Source organism: Schistocerca cancellata, chromosome 8 (assembly GCF_023864275.1).
Source record: "Schistocerca cancellata isolate TAMUIC-IGC-003103 chromosome 8, iqSchCanc2.1, whole genome shotgun sequence".
Taxonomy (NCBI): Eukaryota; Metazoa; Arthropoda; class Insecta; order Orthoptera; family Acrididae; genus Schistocerca; species Schistocerca cancellata.
Window position 1 is genome coordinate 588443146 of NC_064633.1, and position 16699 is coordinate 588459844.

Genomic DNA, 16699 nt, shown 5'->3' on the forward strand with positions numbered 1-16699 from the left:
CTGGGACCTTTTTGTTACCTCTTCAATATTTCATTCAACTTTATCGAAAGCTCGTTTCGCGAAATATGTATTTGTGCTAAATACCTATAAATATGTGTTTATAAGAAGGACAAGTATTTTTATCCCATGTGAGGCTGACCATTTCAGATCATATTACATATTAGCAATATGATCATGTACATATTGCTTATCATCACTGATTTATTTTGTGCCTTATGCTATTAATTACATATTAGTATATACAGTATCTTGTATCATGATTGTGTGTTTTAAGGTACATTTGACATCGCAATTTTAGCATGGTCCCTGCTTTTCTGTCTCATCTTACACTATTCCCTACTTTTTCGACCCCTCACTTCCAGCAACCAACCCACCTCCCCCCTTCCCCCTCTCTTTTCCCCCTCTCTCTTCCGCCCTCTTTCTTCTCCCCCCTCTGTTTCTTCCCCCGTCTCTCTCTTCTCCCCCTTATTTCAACACTCTCCCTCATTTGCATGGATCTCAATCGTCCCTATTCCCACCTCTCACTCCTCTGCCCCCGCCCCCAGCTCCATCGGTGGAATACTTCTAATTTGGTTGTACATATCCTGTTTTTGTATTATAAAGCTATAGTATAATATTTTATACGTACATTATTAACATTTTTTATTTCAATGTCCTGTTATTCGCGTATCCGTACGCTTGTTGTATTTGCAATAGCTATAGTATAATATTTTATACGTACATTATTAACATTTTTTATTTCAATGTCCTGTTATTCGCGTATCCGTACGCATGTTGTATTTGCAATAGTCATGTTTATTGTAATGGTTTTGTCTGCCTTATATTCTGATATTATCTGGGAAAATTGTCAATGTTGGCTTGATATCGTTTGACAGTACAGTATACCATTCTTACGATTAGTGGTCAATGTCCTACCTATGCCGGCCGGGGTGGCCGAGCGGTTCTAGGCGCTACAGTCTGGAACCGCGCGACCGCTGCGGTCTCAGGTTCGAACCCTGCCTCGGGCATGGATGTGTGTGATGTCCTTAGATTAGTTAGGTTTAAGTAGTTCTAAGTTCTAGGGGACTGATGACTTCAGAAGTTAAGTCGCATAGTGCTCAGAGCCATTTGAACCATTTTGTTTCCTACCTATGTCTTTGTTCATAGCGCCACGTACTTGGACCATGTGATCTACATGTAATGTTGTTTACTGTTTCCTTTATTATGCTCCTAAAATAGCTCATTACACTGTATTCCCATGTACACTGATGCACCACTTTTCATTTTGTCATTTTATGTAATTTATTATCATAGTATATATGACACAGCGCCACCATGTTTGCTCTGCTGCCACCTAAAGGCAATTTTGTCTTCGTATCCCGGTGTCAGAGGAACTCTGTTAGCAATCCGTCATCTCGTGTTACGAAAACATTTGGTAACGCTCTTGTCCTTTGCACCTGGGTGCATAGGAATGGACTGTTTAGACTTTTGTTTAATGCTGATTAATTACTTTCTAAAAAATTTTTACATAAATTTCTTTGTTATTTTCTATTTTACATCTCTGAAGATGGAATTAATTCCAAAACGCATCACCCTGTGATCAATGAAGGCATTTTCACCTAATGTATGTGTGGTGTGACCGCCAGATACCACACTTGCTAGGTGGTAGCCTTTAAATCGGCCGCGGTCCGTTAGTATACGTCGGACCCGCGTGTCGCCACTATCAGTGATTGCAGACCGAGCGCCGCCACACGGCAGGTCTAGAGAGACTCCCTAGCACTCCCCAGTTGTACAGCCGACTTTGCTACCGATGGTTCACTGCCTACATATCTTCTCATTTGCAGAGACGATAGTTTAGCATAGCCTTCAGCTACGTCATTTGCTACGACCTAGCAAGGCGCCATATTCAGTTACTATTGATATGGATGTTGTGAATCATGTACCGTCAAGAGCGACGTTCATCATTAATGGATTAAAGTTAAGTATGAATCTAATTACGTCCGCTTTCTGAATTCTAATTTCTTGTAATGTTCCAGACCTCACGTCAGTATAGTTCTTCCCTCCTCACGCCAGCCTGCGTGAGCTAAAACGCGTGCATTTCGGCCTACAGTAATAACACGGTGTCGGCTCTTCTGCCAACACAATAGTATGACTTTTTATGCGACATATCTAGCTTAAAGACAGAACTATACATAATAATAAAGGCGACTTCGTGCAAAATACTAGTGCGACTAATTCTTCAGTACTGTTCCAGTGTTTTGGGTTACTGAAAGGCCACAATGTAGGCATCGAAACATGTGCTGCTGCGATTGTTACTGGTCGCTTTGACTGACTCGGGAGTGTTACTAAAACTGTTAGACGGGAAACCTTTCGAGTACGAGGAAAACAACCCCGTTATGGCCACAGTGGGACCGGTGATGTGCGAATGACCGCCGTCTCATCCGCAGTGAATGGTGACATCATCTCCTGGAGTGTGTGGGGTTGGCACACCCGTCTCTCAGCCGCTGTCGCCTTACTGGAGGCGGTGGCGCTGCTTCTCCTTCGAGTCGCTCCTCAGCTGGCAGCGCGAGGCCGCGATCCTGCCTGTATGTTCCGGGATTCGATCTCGGGTTCGCCGCATGGCTGTCAGCATCGCTCACTGCTCAGTTATGGAGGCGAACTTTCAACGGCGAGGGGCAGTCACAACGTTTCAATTATCACCTCTAAAATAATTCTCAGCGATTTTGTTTATCTGTCGCCACACGTGTACATTACTGATAAACCTCGAAATTCCCGCGGCACAGTACAGCAGCACGCGTCTACAGGAGTCAAAAGAAGATGTTGGCGCTCTTGACAGAGTGGAGTACCGGGCTGCTGAAGGGGAGCAACAGTCCATGCTGAGCAGGTTGAAGTGTGAGGCAACAGTGCCCCAACATACAACGCGGTGGCTAGAGGCAGATGCTTTCGGGAATAAGGAATCCTCATCTGAATGAGGAAGAACGCGATGGCCGACAGTAAACCTGTGAACAACCCAGAATAGCAACACAAGCGGAGTCCATGACGCCAAAACACAAGCGCATCGCAGCGGAGGCGATGCTAGGAAAAGCGTATACCAGTCACGGAACGGTTTTCAGCGACGTCCACAAAATGTACTGGTCGACGCCCGCTGAGGCTAGCTGCTGTCGAGACGGAGCAACGCTGGAAAGAGTCCGGCGGGGTGTTCTGGTTCCACCCAGTCTCTTCTCCCTCTTCCCGCGAGAGAAGAAACCGTAGCGTGGCAGGTATTTGCAGAAAGACACCTACGCGATTTTCAAAGTGGAGCGCTTCTTAAATAGCCGAAATGGTGTATGAGTCTCTTCGCTTATCGGCACGTAGCCGGGATAAAATGTTCGCAGGCTGGTGTGATACGGTCGGGAAGCGTACGTCAAAAATGATAGGTGCGTTAAGTATCAAAACGGAAGCAATATTACCTTGGTCGCTCACAAAAGACTTATTACAGTTTAGAGAATCTGTTCCACTTTTAATCCTAAATGGCCTAGAAATAATCTTTTCTTCTTCAACAAGGTACCTGAGGCTAATTCTGTACCATCGTGTAGGCTGGACTAAAGACTCAACTGCAGTATGCAAGAAAGGATCAGCGTCACTTTCCCCACTACAGAAATATGAAAAAGTATTTGCTTTCGAGCTTAAAAAGAAGCTCGTGGAGACAGTAATGCTACACATGCTTGACCATGGTGACACCACTGTCCAAGGACTTCCGTGTGGGCCGGAACAGGCGATCAGTGCGATATATTTGTGACATTTGATTTTTCGATTGTATCAGTCCTGCTTACGAGCAATTAACATGGCTACGTGCCGATGAGAGTAGAAAGTATCATACTCTATATTGGCCCAATCGTCTTCTCAATCATAACACTGCCTCTTATTAGTGTTCAACTCTATCATGTCAACAACACCAAAAAATATTCTCTCTGTGCCATCATACACCACTGCCATGTTTTCTAAATCATCTTTGGTATCACGAACCTGACTCTGGAACAATCATCCTCAAAATGTCAGATAAATAAAATTATTTTCAAAGTTCAAAACACAGCTAGTGGTCCACCGCCTACCATACGTAACAGCCGTCTCTCCCACTTTTTGAGGAACTCATTCTCGTCAGCCCTACAGCCCAAGAACTTTTCTATTTCCCCCCCTCCCCCCCCCCCCCCCCCCGTCAGCAGAGTTCTCTATTTATATGATTCTCTGACCCCCAATGTTACTATTAATTCAATCATCTCCTCTTCATTTATCCATTCTGGGTCTCGTAATACTAAGCATAGCTTCAAATGAGCTAAGATAATCTGTTTGATTTTAAATGCAGTTTGCCATTGTTATTGTTATCAGTGCCAATTATTTATCAAGCAATAAATAAATAAATAAATAATTTGGAGAGTTCTCGAACCAAGATATTCGGCAACTCATCCACCACTGGGAAAAATGTGTCATATGTGTCGTACTGAAGGGTCAGTGTGTAGAGAGGAACTAAGACTATCACCAACCTTTAAGGTCAGAATTTAAGTTTTCCGAGACGAAAGTTAAAACTGTGCCACAACCCCTTGTAAGGAGGCGATTACGTCAAAAAACCTGAATTTTTGAGAAAGTTTAGAGAACTATTGTTAAAGGAAAACTCGAGAGCTGTTAAACTGCCTCCAAACTTGGTTGTGCGTAAGGACTCGTAATGGTGAAGACAGACAGTGATCTTTGCCTTAGTCCTTTCGCGGCAGGGGAGGAAAAGACCAGCCACTGGCTGAAGTACCATCCGCTAAGCAGTGAACAGTGCTCTGTGGTGTACGTATCTTCACGTGAATGTGGAATGCCGGCGGATAACGCGCCGATGACCCTCGGGCTGGCGCCGATGTCGTCCAAACTAGGCGCAAAGTTTGTGTGGGCGCTGACGTAACAGGGTGCTCCGCGGCACAAGTTGGCGGGGTCGATACCGCTGGGTGCAGCGCGAGCCGGCGAGCCGGCGAGACGGCGAGCCGGTCCACCGCGGCCGCGTCTGGGGAGGCGCGGGCAAGCTGGCTGGCTGGCCGGCCGGCCTACGCAGCGGCTGCACGGTGCGCGCAGCGGTGGGGGACAGCCCGCAGGCTGGGCCTGCTCGAGGCTGGTCGCTCGGTGTAGAGCGGCGGGGCTGCAGCAGCTGCGACAGGCAGTCTGAAGAGCCAAAACACTAGCGCCACTGCCCAGCCTGGTGGCGTTCCGTCACGTGACGTGGGAAGGGAAGGGGTTGGTTGATTCGGGGGAGGGGACCAAACAGCGTGGTCATCCGCCTCATCGGATTAGGGAAGGATGGGGAAGGATGTCGGCCGTGCCCTTTCAAAGGAACCATCCCGGTATTTGTCTGAAGTGATTTAGGGGGGGGGGAGGTTGGGTTGGGTTGTTTAGGGAAGGAGACCAGACAGCAAGGTTATTGGTGTCATCGGATTAGGGAAGGATGGGGAACGATGTCGGCCGTACCCTTTCAAAGGAACCGTCCCGGTATTTGTCTGAAGTGATTTAGTGGGGGGAAAGTTGGGTTGGGTTGTTTGGGGGAGGAGACGAGACAGCGAGGTCATCGGTGTCATCGGATTAGGGAAGGATGGGGAACGATGCCGGCCGTGCCCTTTCAAAGGAACCATCCCGTTATTTGTCTGAAGTGATTTAGTGGGGGGAAGGTTGGGTTGGGTTGTTTGGGGGAGGAGACCAGACAGCGAGGTCATAGGTGTCATCGGATTCGGGAAGGATGGGGAACGATGTCGGCCGTGCCCTTTCAAAGGAACCATCCCGGTATTTGTCTGAAGTGATTTAGGGGGGGGAGGCTGGGTTGGGTTGTTTGGGGGAGGAGACCAGACAGCGAGGTCATTGGTGTCATCGGATTAGGGAAGGATGGGGAACGATGTCGGCCGTGCCCTTTCAAAGGAACCATCCCGTTATTTGTCTGAAGTGATTTAGTGGGGGGAAGGTTGGGTTGGGTTGTTTGGGGGAGGAGACCAGACAGCGAGGTCATAGGTGTCATCGGATTCGGGAAGGATGGGGAACGATGTCGGCCGTGCCCTTTCAAAGGAACCATCCCGGTATTTGTCTGAAGTGATTTAGGGGGGGGAGGCTGGGTTGGGTTGTTTGGGGGAGGAGACCAGACAGCGAGGTCATTGGTGTCATCGGATTAGGGAAGGATGGGGAACGATGCCGGCCGTGCCCTTTCAAAGGAACCATCCCGGTATTTGTCTGAAGTGATTTAGTGGGGGGAAGGTTGGGTTGGGTTGTTTGGGGGAGGAGACCAGACAGCGAGGTCATAGGTGTCATCGGATTCGGGAAGGATGGGGAACGATGTCGGCCGTGCCCTTTCAAAGGAACCATCCCGGTATTTGTCTGAAGTGATTTAGGGGGGGGAGGCTGGGTTGGGTTGTTTGGGGGAGGAGACCAGACAGCGAGGTCATTGGTGTCATCGGATTAGGGAAGGATGGGGAACGATGTCGGCCGTGCCCTTTCAAAGGAACCATCCCGTTATTTGTCTGAAGTGATTTAGTGGGGGGAAGGTTGGGTTGGGTTGTTTGGGGGAGGAGACCAGACAGCGAGGTCATAGGTGTCATCGGATTCGGGAAGGATGGGGAACGATGTCGGCCGTGCCCTTTCAAAGGAACCATCCCGGTATTTGTCTGAAGTGATTTAGTGGGGGGGGGGAGGTTGGGTTGGGTTGTTTGGGGGAGGAGACCAGACAGCGAGGTCATCGGTGTCATTGGATTAGGGAAGGATGGGGAACGATGTCGGCCGTGCCCTTTCAAAGGAACCATCCCGGTATTTGTCTGAAGTGATTTAGGGGGGGGGGAGGTTGGGTTGGGTTGTTTGGGGGAGGGGACCAAACAGCGTGGTCATCCGCCTCATCGGATTAGGGAAGGATGGGGAACGATGTCGGCCGTGCCCTTTCAAAGGAACCGTCCCGGTATTTGTCTGAAGTGATTTAGTGGGGGGAAGGTTGGGTTGGGTTGTTTGGGGGAGGAGACCAGACAGCGAGGTCATAGGTGTCATCGGATTTGGGAAGGATGGGGAACGATGTCGGCCGTGCCCTTTCAAAGGAACCATCCCGGTATTTGTCTGAAGTGATTTAGGGGGGGGAGGCTGGGTTGGGTTGTTTGGGGGAGGAGACCAGACAGCGAGGTCATCGGTGTCATCGGATTAGGGAAGGATGGGGAACGATGTCGGCCGTGCCCTTTCAAAGGAACCATCCCGGTATTTGTCTGAAGTGATTTAGGAGGGGGGGGGAGGTTGGGTTGGGTTGTTTGGGGGAGGGGACCAAACAGCGTGGTCATCTGCCTCATCGGATTAGGGAAGGATGGGTAACGATGTCGGCCGTGCCCTTTCAAAGGAACCATCCCGGTATTTGTCTGAAGTGATTTAGTGGGGGGGGGGGAGGTTGGGTTGGGTTGTTTGGGGGAGGAGACCAGACAGCGAGGTCATCGGTGTCATCGGATTAGGGAAGGATGGGGAAGGAAGTCGGTCTTGCCCTTTCAAAGCAACCATCCCGGCATTTGCGTGGAGCGATTTAGGGAAATCACGGAAAACCTGCACAAGGATGGTCGGACGCGGGTTCGAACCGTCCTCTTCCCGAATTGAAGGGAAGCGTATTAGCAGAGCAGTACCATTCTAGCAGTCATATGGGCCACAAATAGGGACTTTGACAAATGGCAGAGGTTCATGGGCCAGAGCCAGGGAAGGAGCATCTCAGAATGGCGAAGTGCGTCGGTTGTTTGCCTGCTAATATGAGCATCTACGGAAAGTAGGTGTCGAACTGGGACTCGAACCTGGGACCTTCGCCTTTTGTGGGTAAATGCATTAGTTACTGCGCTATCGAAGTGGGATTGACAACGCGTCCTCACGTCTTTTCTTCTGTGAGAATCTCATCTCCTGCCTCCTGGGGTTCACAGAACGTGTCCAGTAACCACACAGGCTCGGAGGGCCGGTCGTGAGTCGCGCCTAGACATCTCCCTGGGTAGAATACTTCCACGTGAAAGGCAACGCTCGCGAGTCCGAGTCCCAGTCTGGCTGACAGTTTTTATTTGGCACGACGTTACAGATCAGGACACACGCCGCTGCAGAGTGAAAATCCTTCTTGAATCTGCGGAAATTGTTTTAAGGATGGTCTAAACCGAATAGGCGACGAGATGCTGGACGTCCAATACTCCTAAGACAATATGGAGGTCAGAGACTTCCCCGGTCTGTAGAGCAGGAAAGACGGCGATCTGTGGCAGATCTGACGACAGTGCGCAGTGCTAGTGTAGGCGCAAGTGCTTCGGAGCACACCCATTGCCAGCACTGTACAACACAGGGCCGCGCACCAGACGACCGTCGTGTGTTTCCATGATGACCCGACGTCAGCTACGATTGCAGTGGGCACGGGCTTATCGAGACTGGGACGTACATTAAAGGCAACTTAGCAGCTGACCGGACGAATGACGTTCCTTGTTGATGGTCTCCAGATACGCCACCGTCAAGGCGAACGTCTTTTCGAAACATGCACTGCACTACGGACGCGGTCCGGTGGGGGGCAGTGTTATACTACGTGGGAGATTCACTCAGCTTCCGGAAGAACTGTAGTAGTAACACAAGGAGCCACGACAGGTGTGGCTACGTGAACATTATTGTGGACTGCCCTCATCCCTTCGTGCTTGCTGTCTTCCCCGACAGCGATAGGCGCTGGCGTCTTCCAGCAGGAAACTGTCCATGTAGCGGGGCTGGAACAATCTACGGTGGGCTGAGGGGAATGATCGTGAACTTATGTTCGTATGGTGGCCACCTATTTCGCCTCATCTTAACCTCATGGAAGACATCTATCGACCGCCATCTCTGTGCGCACATACCAACGGTTCGTTACTTGCTGGAATTACATGTCCTGTGCATACACATCTGCTGCCACACATTTCCGGAAATCTACTGAGGACTTGTCATGTCCACCCCACGCAGAATCGCGTCTGCGTTGTGTTCCATAGGTATACCAATACCCTACTAAGCAAATGTTCACAGTCTTTTCGCTCGTCAGTCAATGTAGGACCTTATTCCATTAGTAGGTGATATTGACGACAGAGACTGCAATACTGGAAACTCACTGTTAAATAAGCACAGTTCGAGGAGGGGAAGTGTGGAATAGGGTTCCAGTATAAGTCGGTGACACTGGGAAGTGAGTGTGTGTATACAAACCTCCCATCGTTCTAGCAACTGCCCTACAACAACGGATTAGCAGCACCTGTTTGGTAATATCGTATCTCCTTTGACTTTAACGCATCGATGTATAGATATAGGCAGGTCTTTGCTTTTTGCAGTACTGACCTCTTCGAGGCAGAAATGTCTGTGAGTGTGGGCCAATAGAAGTCCCCGTCCAGTGTCACTTTGCCTGTAGGTCGCTGGAGCAACGAAGGGTACCTAGCGACTGGAAAAAAGCTCATGTTATTCCCGTTTACACAACAGATAACTATGGGGCCATACGGCTGGCGCCAATATGTTGTGTTATGAAACATATGATTATTGAAGTTTTCGCGGCAAAATGAGTCCTCCATGACTTTCGGATTTGAAGCCGGACGGCGTCGACTTGGAACCACGATATTTCAGCTGACAACCACTGACACATCTTCAGCTGAGTTTTCACTGGAGTTTGTTGGTCCTCATCGCTGACTTCATACCCAAAATTGGCGCCGTAGCGGATCCGCATAGGTTTCCGCTGCAGGATCGCCTTCCACCTTCAGCGCCCTCTGACGATTATATCTCCGGCGAGTAGGCGCATGCGCAACAGTGCTACCGCATTCATGCCCTCTGTGGAACTGCGGGTCTGCGGGGTTAAAATTCAGTTGCCAAAATGATAAAGTTAATTGTCGCAGGACGTGCCATTTGGTGTAAAAATTTGTCCCGAGCTTTATCGAGTTGAAAGCCACTACTACGTTCATAAAATGTTTCACTACACGTATTTCCGCAGACTTTTTGATACTGAATCCCAGAAGAATCTCGTTCTGATCAAAGTTTTTATGGCAGAAAAATCCATAGAATTTGCTACGGAGATATATTATTCGAGGCCTTACTGCTGATTCGAAGCTGTTGTGGTTACCACATCTAAGAGTTTGAAAGGCGATACACATCCTTCAAGACTTTTATTGGCCTGAGTCATAAGGTACTGGCCTTTTTGACGGTGATCCTCTGAAATATATGTAGGAAACTCTCTATTTGTGACGGACGAGCTGATAACGACAGTCCACGAGAGTGCTGTGCCTTTATTACAAACTACACTCCTGGAAATGGAAAAAAGAACACATTGACACCGGTGTGTCAGACCCACCATACTTGCTCCGGACACTGCGAGAGGGCTGTACAACCAATGATCACACGCACGGCACAGCGGACACACCAGGAACCGCGGTGTTGGCCGTCGAATGGCGCTAGCTGCGCAGCATTTGTGCACCGCCGCCGTCAGTGTCAGCCAGTTTGCCGTGGCATACGGAGCTCCATCGCAGTCTTTAACACTGGTAGCATGCCGCGACAGCGTGGACGTGAACCGTATGTGCAATTGACGGACTTTGAGCGAGGGCGTATAGTGGGCATGCGGGAGGCCGGGTGGACGTACCGCCGAATTGCACAACACGTGGGGCGTGAGGTATCCACAGTACATCGATGTTGTCGCCAGTGGTCGGCGGAAGGTGCACGTGCCCGTCGACCTGGGACCGGACCGCAGCGACGCACGGATGCACGCCAAGACCGTAGGATCCTACGCAGTGCCGTAGGGGACCGCACCGCCACTTCCCAGCAAATTAGGGACACTGTTGCTCCTGGGGTATCGGCGAGGACCATTCGCAACCGTCTCCATGAAGCTGGGCTACGGTCCCAACACCGTTAGGCCGTCTTCCGCTCACGCCCCAACATCGTGCAGCCCGCCTCCAGTGGTGTCGCGACAGGCGTGAATGGAGGGACGAATGGAGACGTGTCGTCTTCAGCGATGAGAGTCGCTTCTGCCTTGGTGCCAATGATGGTCGTATGCGTGTTTGGCGCCGTGCAGGTGAGCGCCACAATCAGGACTGCATACGACCGAGGCACACAGGGCCAACACCCGGCATCATGGTGTGGGGAGCGATCTCCTACACTGGCCGTACACCACTGGTGATCGTCGAGGGGACACTGAATAGTGCACGGTACATCCAAACCGTCATCGAACCCATCGTTCTACCATTCCTAGACCGGCAAGGGAACTTGCTGTTCCAACAGGACAATGCACGTCCGCATGTATCCCGTGCCACCCAACGTGCTCTAGAAGGTGTAAGTCAACTACCCTGGCCAGCAAGATCTCCGGATCTGTCCCCCATTGAGCATGTTTGGGACTGGATGAAGCGTCGTCTCACGCGGTCTGCACGTCCAGCACGAACGCTGGTCCAACTGAGGCGCCAGGTGGAAATGGCATGGCAAGCCGTTCCACAGGACTACATCCAGCATCTCTACGATCGTCTCCATGGGAGAATAGCAGCCTGCATTGCTGCGAAAGGTGGATATACACTGTACTAGTGCCGACATTGTGCATGCTCTGTTGCCTGTGTCTATGTGCCTGTGGTTCTGTCAGTGTGATCATGTGATGTATCTGACCCCAGGAATGTGTCAATAAAGTTTCCCCTTCCTGGGACAATGAATTCACGGTGTTCTTATTTCAATTTCCAGGAGTGTATATTATTTCCCAAGTTTACATCCCTCTTTGAACACACGATAACCTTACAGGGATGAAAGAGGTGTCGTTAGAAAGTTTCTTTAAGCGGCTTCTGACATTCCATGCTGATTTTGCTTTAAAACGTAAATACGGGCCGAAAATTAACTTGAAAGAGACATTTAACCATCATAGGCAAAAGGGCAATACAGATAACCAGCTTCATACCTGTATTTTGCGAACTTCTTAATCAGTTATAAGAGACTCGCTTTCCATATTATCATATTACAAATTTGATTTAAAGTATTTATTAACTGGATAGTTTGAATACAGCACTGTCATAGGTAATAACCGTGGCCATTGCGGTGGTCCATTATCCTTGACCGTCGCACAAGTTGGTTTTTCTAAACGAATATACATTCCGAAATTACAAAAATGTCTGTCACTGTCTCCTTCAGTTGTGATTTACCTATTGCTGCTGCGACCTAATGTGCTTACTTTAACTGAAATTTGTTCAGACTTACGTGCTTGGAAATGTATATACAAGGGCGTATCATAAATTTGTTGGCCGAGCGGTTCTAGGCACTACAGTCTGGAACCGCGTGACCGCTACGGTCGCAGGTTCGAATCCTGCCTCGGGCATGGATGTGTGTGATGTCCTTAGGTCAGTTGGGTTTAAGTAGTTCTGAGTTCTAGGGGACTGATGACCTCAGAAGTTAAGTCCTATAGTGCTCAGAGCCATTTGAACCATTTTTGAACCATAAATTCATGATTATTATTTCACATCGTTTCGTTTATTTTTAAAGTTGTCTTCCCTTCATTCCGACAACTACTCTTATCCCAGCGACTAAACTTATTCCAAATAGTGTCATTATATAAAACTATAAAAGCGCGGAAGTTTCGCACGGCCATCTGGTTACACAATACAACTGATCCTCTGAAAAGTATATAGCAAACCCTGTATTTGTCACAGGAGTTGATAACCACAGTCCACGAACGTACTGTGCAATTATTACATAATATATTATATTAAAATGTATTGATCGTAATGGAAATGATATGGAGAATCCTTTGCAAATTGTTTTTTTAAATTTATTTTTGGCAACCCAGTTACCCCATATTCATAACGCTTCAGTTTGTAGGACCACTACACTCATTTGCCTGTTGTGCAGTAGTATTGCTTTGTTGTAGTTCGACTTGTACTTACGAAGATTTGAGAAATCTGATTGGTGGATTGTACAACAGGTACATGGAAGACGCAGTAGTAACACAGTTCACTCACTAGACGTATTAATAAATAGACCAGGTGCAAGCCTACAGCGTGATAATGTCGTGCATGGCTCACCTCGTATTCGTAAAAGGCACCTGTTGACTAGACGAGTAGCAGGGTGTACCCTTGCTGTAGTCCCTTCTATATAAAGCAAGGGCAAAGAAAAACAAGAACAGGATAAGGAAATTCCCCCAAGGCTTTTTATATTTCATCTACCTTGGCATACAGCGCCTGAAGAAAGGACAGAAACCAACAGCTGTGGGGATTGGCTGAACGAGAGAATGCTGATTATTTTGAAAACGGGGACCGATGGAGTTTTAATCGACCGTGAAGATAAAAAATATTGGAGCATAAAGCTTCAGACGTCAGACGTCTTCTATGATGAGATGAGTGTCACGTCGGAAGGCTATTCTGTATGCGCGCGCGCGCTCGCATACACGCACACACACACACACACACACACACACACACACACACACACACACACACAGAGAGAGAGAGAGAGAGAAAGAGAAAGAGAGAGAGAGAGAGAGAAGAATAGATTGGTGGGGGTGGGGGTGGGGGTGGGGGGATTGGTCTAGTTATGCTTGACAACAGAGTGGGGGCAGACACTTTCCATGTTGCCAAACATTACAAAGTGTTGGTGCGGACTACAATGAAAAACGCTGCGTCTCCACGGAAGAGTCGCCACACCGCAGTATGGAACAGACGAGTTGTTATCACCGTCCAGCGGTTTTCGCGGCAAGGCGTATGCAGAGAGAGAGACTAAACGTCAGCGCCGCCTACCGACTGACGAGGCGCGCGCTGCGGCGGTTTGGAATCGCAGACTCGCTTGCCGCGGTACTCACTGGCGCTGGGCTGTATGGTGAAGTCGCCGGCGTCCTTCTTGATGAGGTTGGCCTTCACTCCCGTGTAGTACACGCTGGACGCCGTCAGCACTGCGCGCACCCGCCGCTGGACGCTCGCGTGGTTCTGCGGGCGACAACACAGCTCTGCACAGTTTCTCGTCAACCACAAACTGAGAACGTGACCATTAAATTCACCTTATTACAATACTAAACCACACTGGACGAAAGATAGCCCACGAGAGACTAAACTCAGTCAAACTACTAACTGGATGAACATGACGAGTAATGTCCAAAAGTTTGAACGCCTTCAAACCTTCACACCCATCTCACCGTCACCTTCGAAAATTTTGCACCTATTCCCGTTCCTCCTACACCTTATAAATCCATTAAAATCTTGCCCGCCCGGTTGGCCGCGCGGTCTAAGGCACGGCATTCCGGGCGGGAAGCAGCGCCTGGTCCCCGGCACGAGTCCGCCCGGCGAATTTGTGTCGAGGTCCGGTGAACCACCCAGTCTGTGGATGGTTTCTAGGTGGTTTTCCATCTGCCTCGGCGAAAGTGGGCTGGTTCCCCTTATTTCGCCTCAGTTACACTATGTAGGCGATTGCTGCGCAAACAAGTTCTCCACGTTAGCGTACACCATCATTACTCTAACTCGCAAACATATGAGTTACACTAGTCTGGTGTCAGACGTTCCCTGGGGTGGGGGTGTGGGGTCCACCGGGGGCCGAACCGCACAATAACCCTGTGTTCGGTGTGGGGCAGTGGAGGGGTGAAGTGGACTGCCTCAGTCGTCGTGGGGTTGTGGACCACTGCGGTTGCGGCGGGGACGGAGCCTCTCCGTCGTTTCTAGGTCCCCGGTTAACATACAATACAATGAAAATCTTTGAACATCACGCATGCTGCCTAGCTTGACGCATCTGTTTACTGTCATGTATCAACTGATGAAGATACTACATCTCCTCAAACAACTGGAGGAGGTTCTTCAGCCCTACATCACCTGTCAAAAAATGACTGTAACCACCTGCTGGCGCGCTTCTGTCATCTCTCCCCACCTCCATGGCATCTCCACACACACACACACACACACACACAGACACACGCAGTAAATAGTCCAATCTAAGGTAATTTCAACTCCCCCCCCCCAGACCATGAAATCATCCATGAAATCTAACAGGCCTCTCAACTGAAGCCTACTCTACATTGCAAATTATAACTCCAGACCACCGTCTCCCAACAACAGCAACCCTACCAACCCCTATCATCTACCCATCTCTTGTACATTTCCACTCTTCATCTCACATACATTTTTCATGTCAGTTCCTCCCTACCCAATATACGTACAATAAAATCCGCTACATATAATACCAGGAGCCCACACATCCATCGCGATCACGAGGTGCAAACAAAACTGCACATGTTACTAACGTCGTAGTCAGCTCAAGATCATCGTTTTTATTTCCATGAAATTATTTTAATCATTTTTTCAAAGGTTTAAGATCCACAAGACTGTGACTGAGGAAATGTGAAGAATAGAGAGACATATGTGTATGCTATATATAATATGTATGCCACTTGGGGACTTCGGACTAGACATTATCATTTCTAGTGCCCTGTAACTTGCTCTGCAACACCACAGCAATGACATTTTTCTTCCATCATTTGATCATAACGGCGTATGTGTATAACATATACATAAATATACACAGCGAACGAATGCAAACAAGACAAACAACGCTACCGCCGATATTGACACTATTGTGCAATATTTTCAGTGCTATACAGATACACAGTTAATTTGGGCAAGGAACCAAACGAAATACAACAACTATGTAACGAACTGCAGGATACCTTGGGCCCTGATACCAAAATACTCAGAAGGTATCCCTGAACAACCTCGGAAACTCTGACGGTGGAGTTCTTCTTTATCCTGTGTAAGAATATTATAAATTCTGTACTAAATGCGATACACAGCATTTACTAAAGAACTTTTAGAGGCAGCTGGTGGACTCTTCGGAAATAAATTCGATTACTCCGCAGTAGGGAATTTCAATCGGCACAGACAGATATAGATTATAACATTGCGTTTATTTTTTCGACTGTGCAATATGAAAACTATTTTTATTAGGGAGGCTGTTTTATATGAGTTTGTGTAGTGTTAGGTTGGCGGCGACATGTTTCTTTTTGAAACACCGTAGCATATTAAAACTGTGTATCGAACCGGGATTCGAACTCAGGAACTTGCCTGCCGTGGGCAACACTCTACTTCTACATCTACGTGGATACTCTGCAAATCACACTTAAGTGCCTACAAAGCGCTCATCGAGCCACCTTCACAGTAGTTCCCTATTATTCGAATCTCTGACAGCGCACGCAAAAACCGAACATCTACATCTTTCTGTGCCATCTCTGATTTCCCTTATTTTATTGCGATCACGGTTCCTCCCTATGTAGGTCGGCGCCAACAAAATATTTTCGCATTCGGAAGAGAAAAATGCTGATTGAAATTTCGTGAGAGAATTCCATCGCAAAGAAAAATGCCTTTGTTTTATTGTTGTTCATCCCAAATCCTGTGGCACGTCCGTGACACTCTTTCCCCTATTTCACCACAATACAAAATGTGCTGCTGTGCTGGCTGGTGTGGCCGAGCGTTTCTAGGCGCTACAGTCTGGATCCGCGCGACCGCTACGGTCGCAGGTTCGAATCCTGCCTCGGGCATGGATGTGTGTGATGTCCTTAGGTTAGTTAGGTTTAGGTATTTCTAAGTTCTAGGGGACTGATGACCTCAGATGTTGAGTCCCGTAGTGCTCAGAGCCATTTGAACCACTTGTGCTGCTGTTCTTTGACCTCCTCGATGTACTCCGTTGTTAAGGATCTGACAGGTCAGCAGTACTCCAAAAGAGGACGGACAAGGGTAGTGTAGGTAGTCTCTTTAGTAAA

The 16699-nt window shown here is 48.5% G+C and overlaps 1 protein-coding gene across 1 annotated transcript in view; it reads right to left on the reverse strand.

The window, feature by feature from the left end:
- LOC126094833 (hemocyte protein-glutamine gamma-glutamyltransferase-like) overlaps positions 1–16699 on the reverse strand; it is a 369792-nt gene that overhangs the window by 47331 nt on the left and 305762 nt on the right. Inside the window, exon 11 of the mRNA XM_049909430.1 lies at positions 13763–13886. Within this exon, the coding sequence (XP_049765387.1) occupies positions 13763–13886 (124 nt within the window). The remainder of the gene's footprint in view (positions 1–13762; positions 13887–16699) is intronic.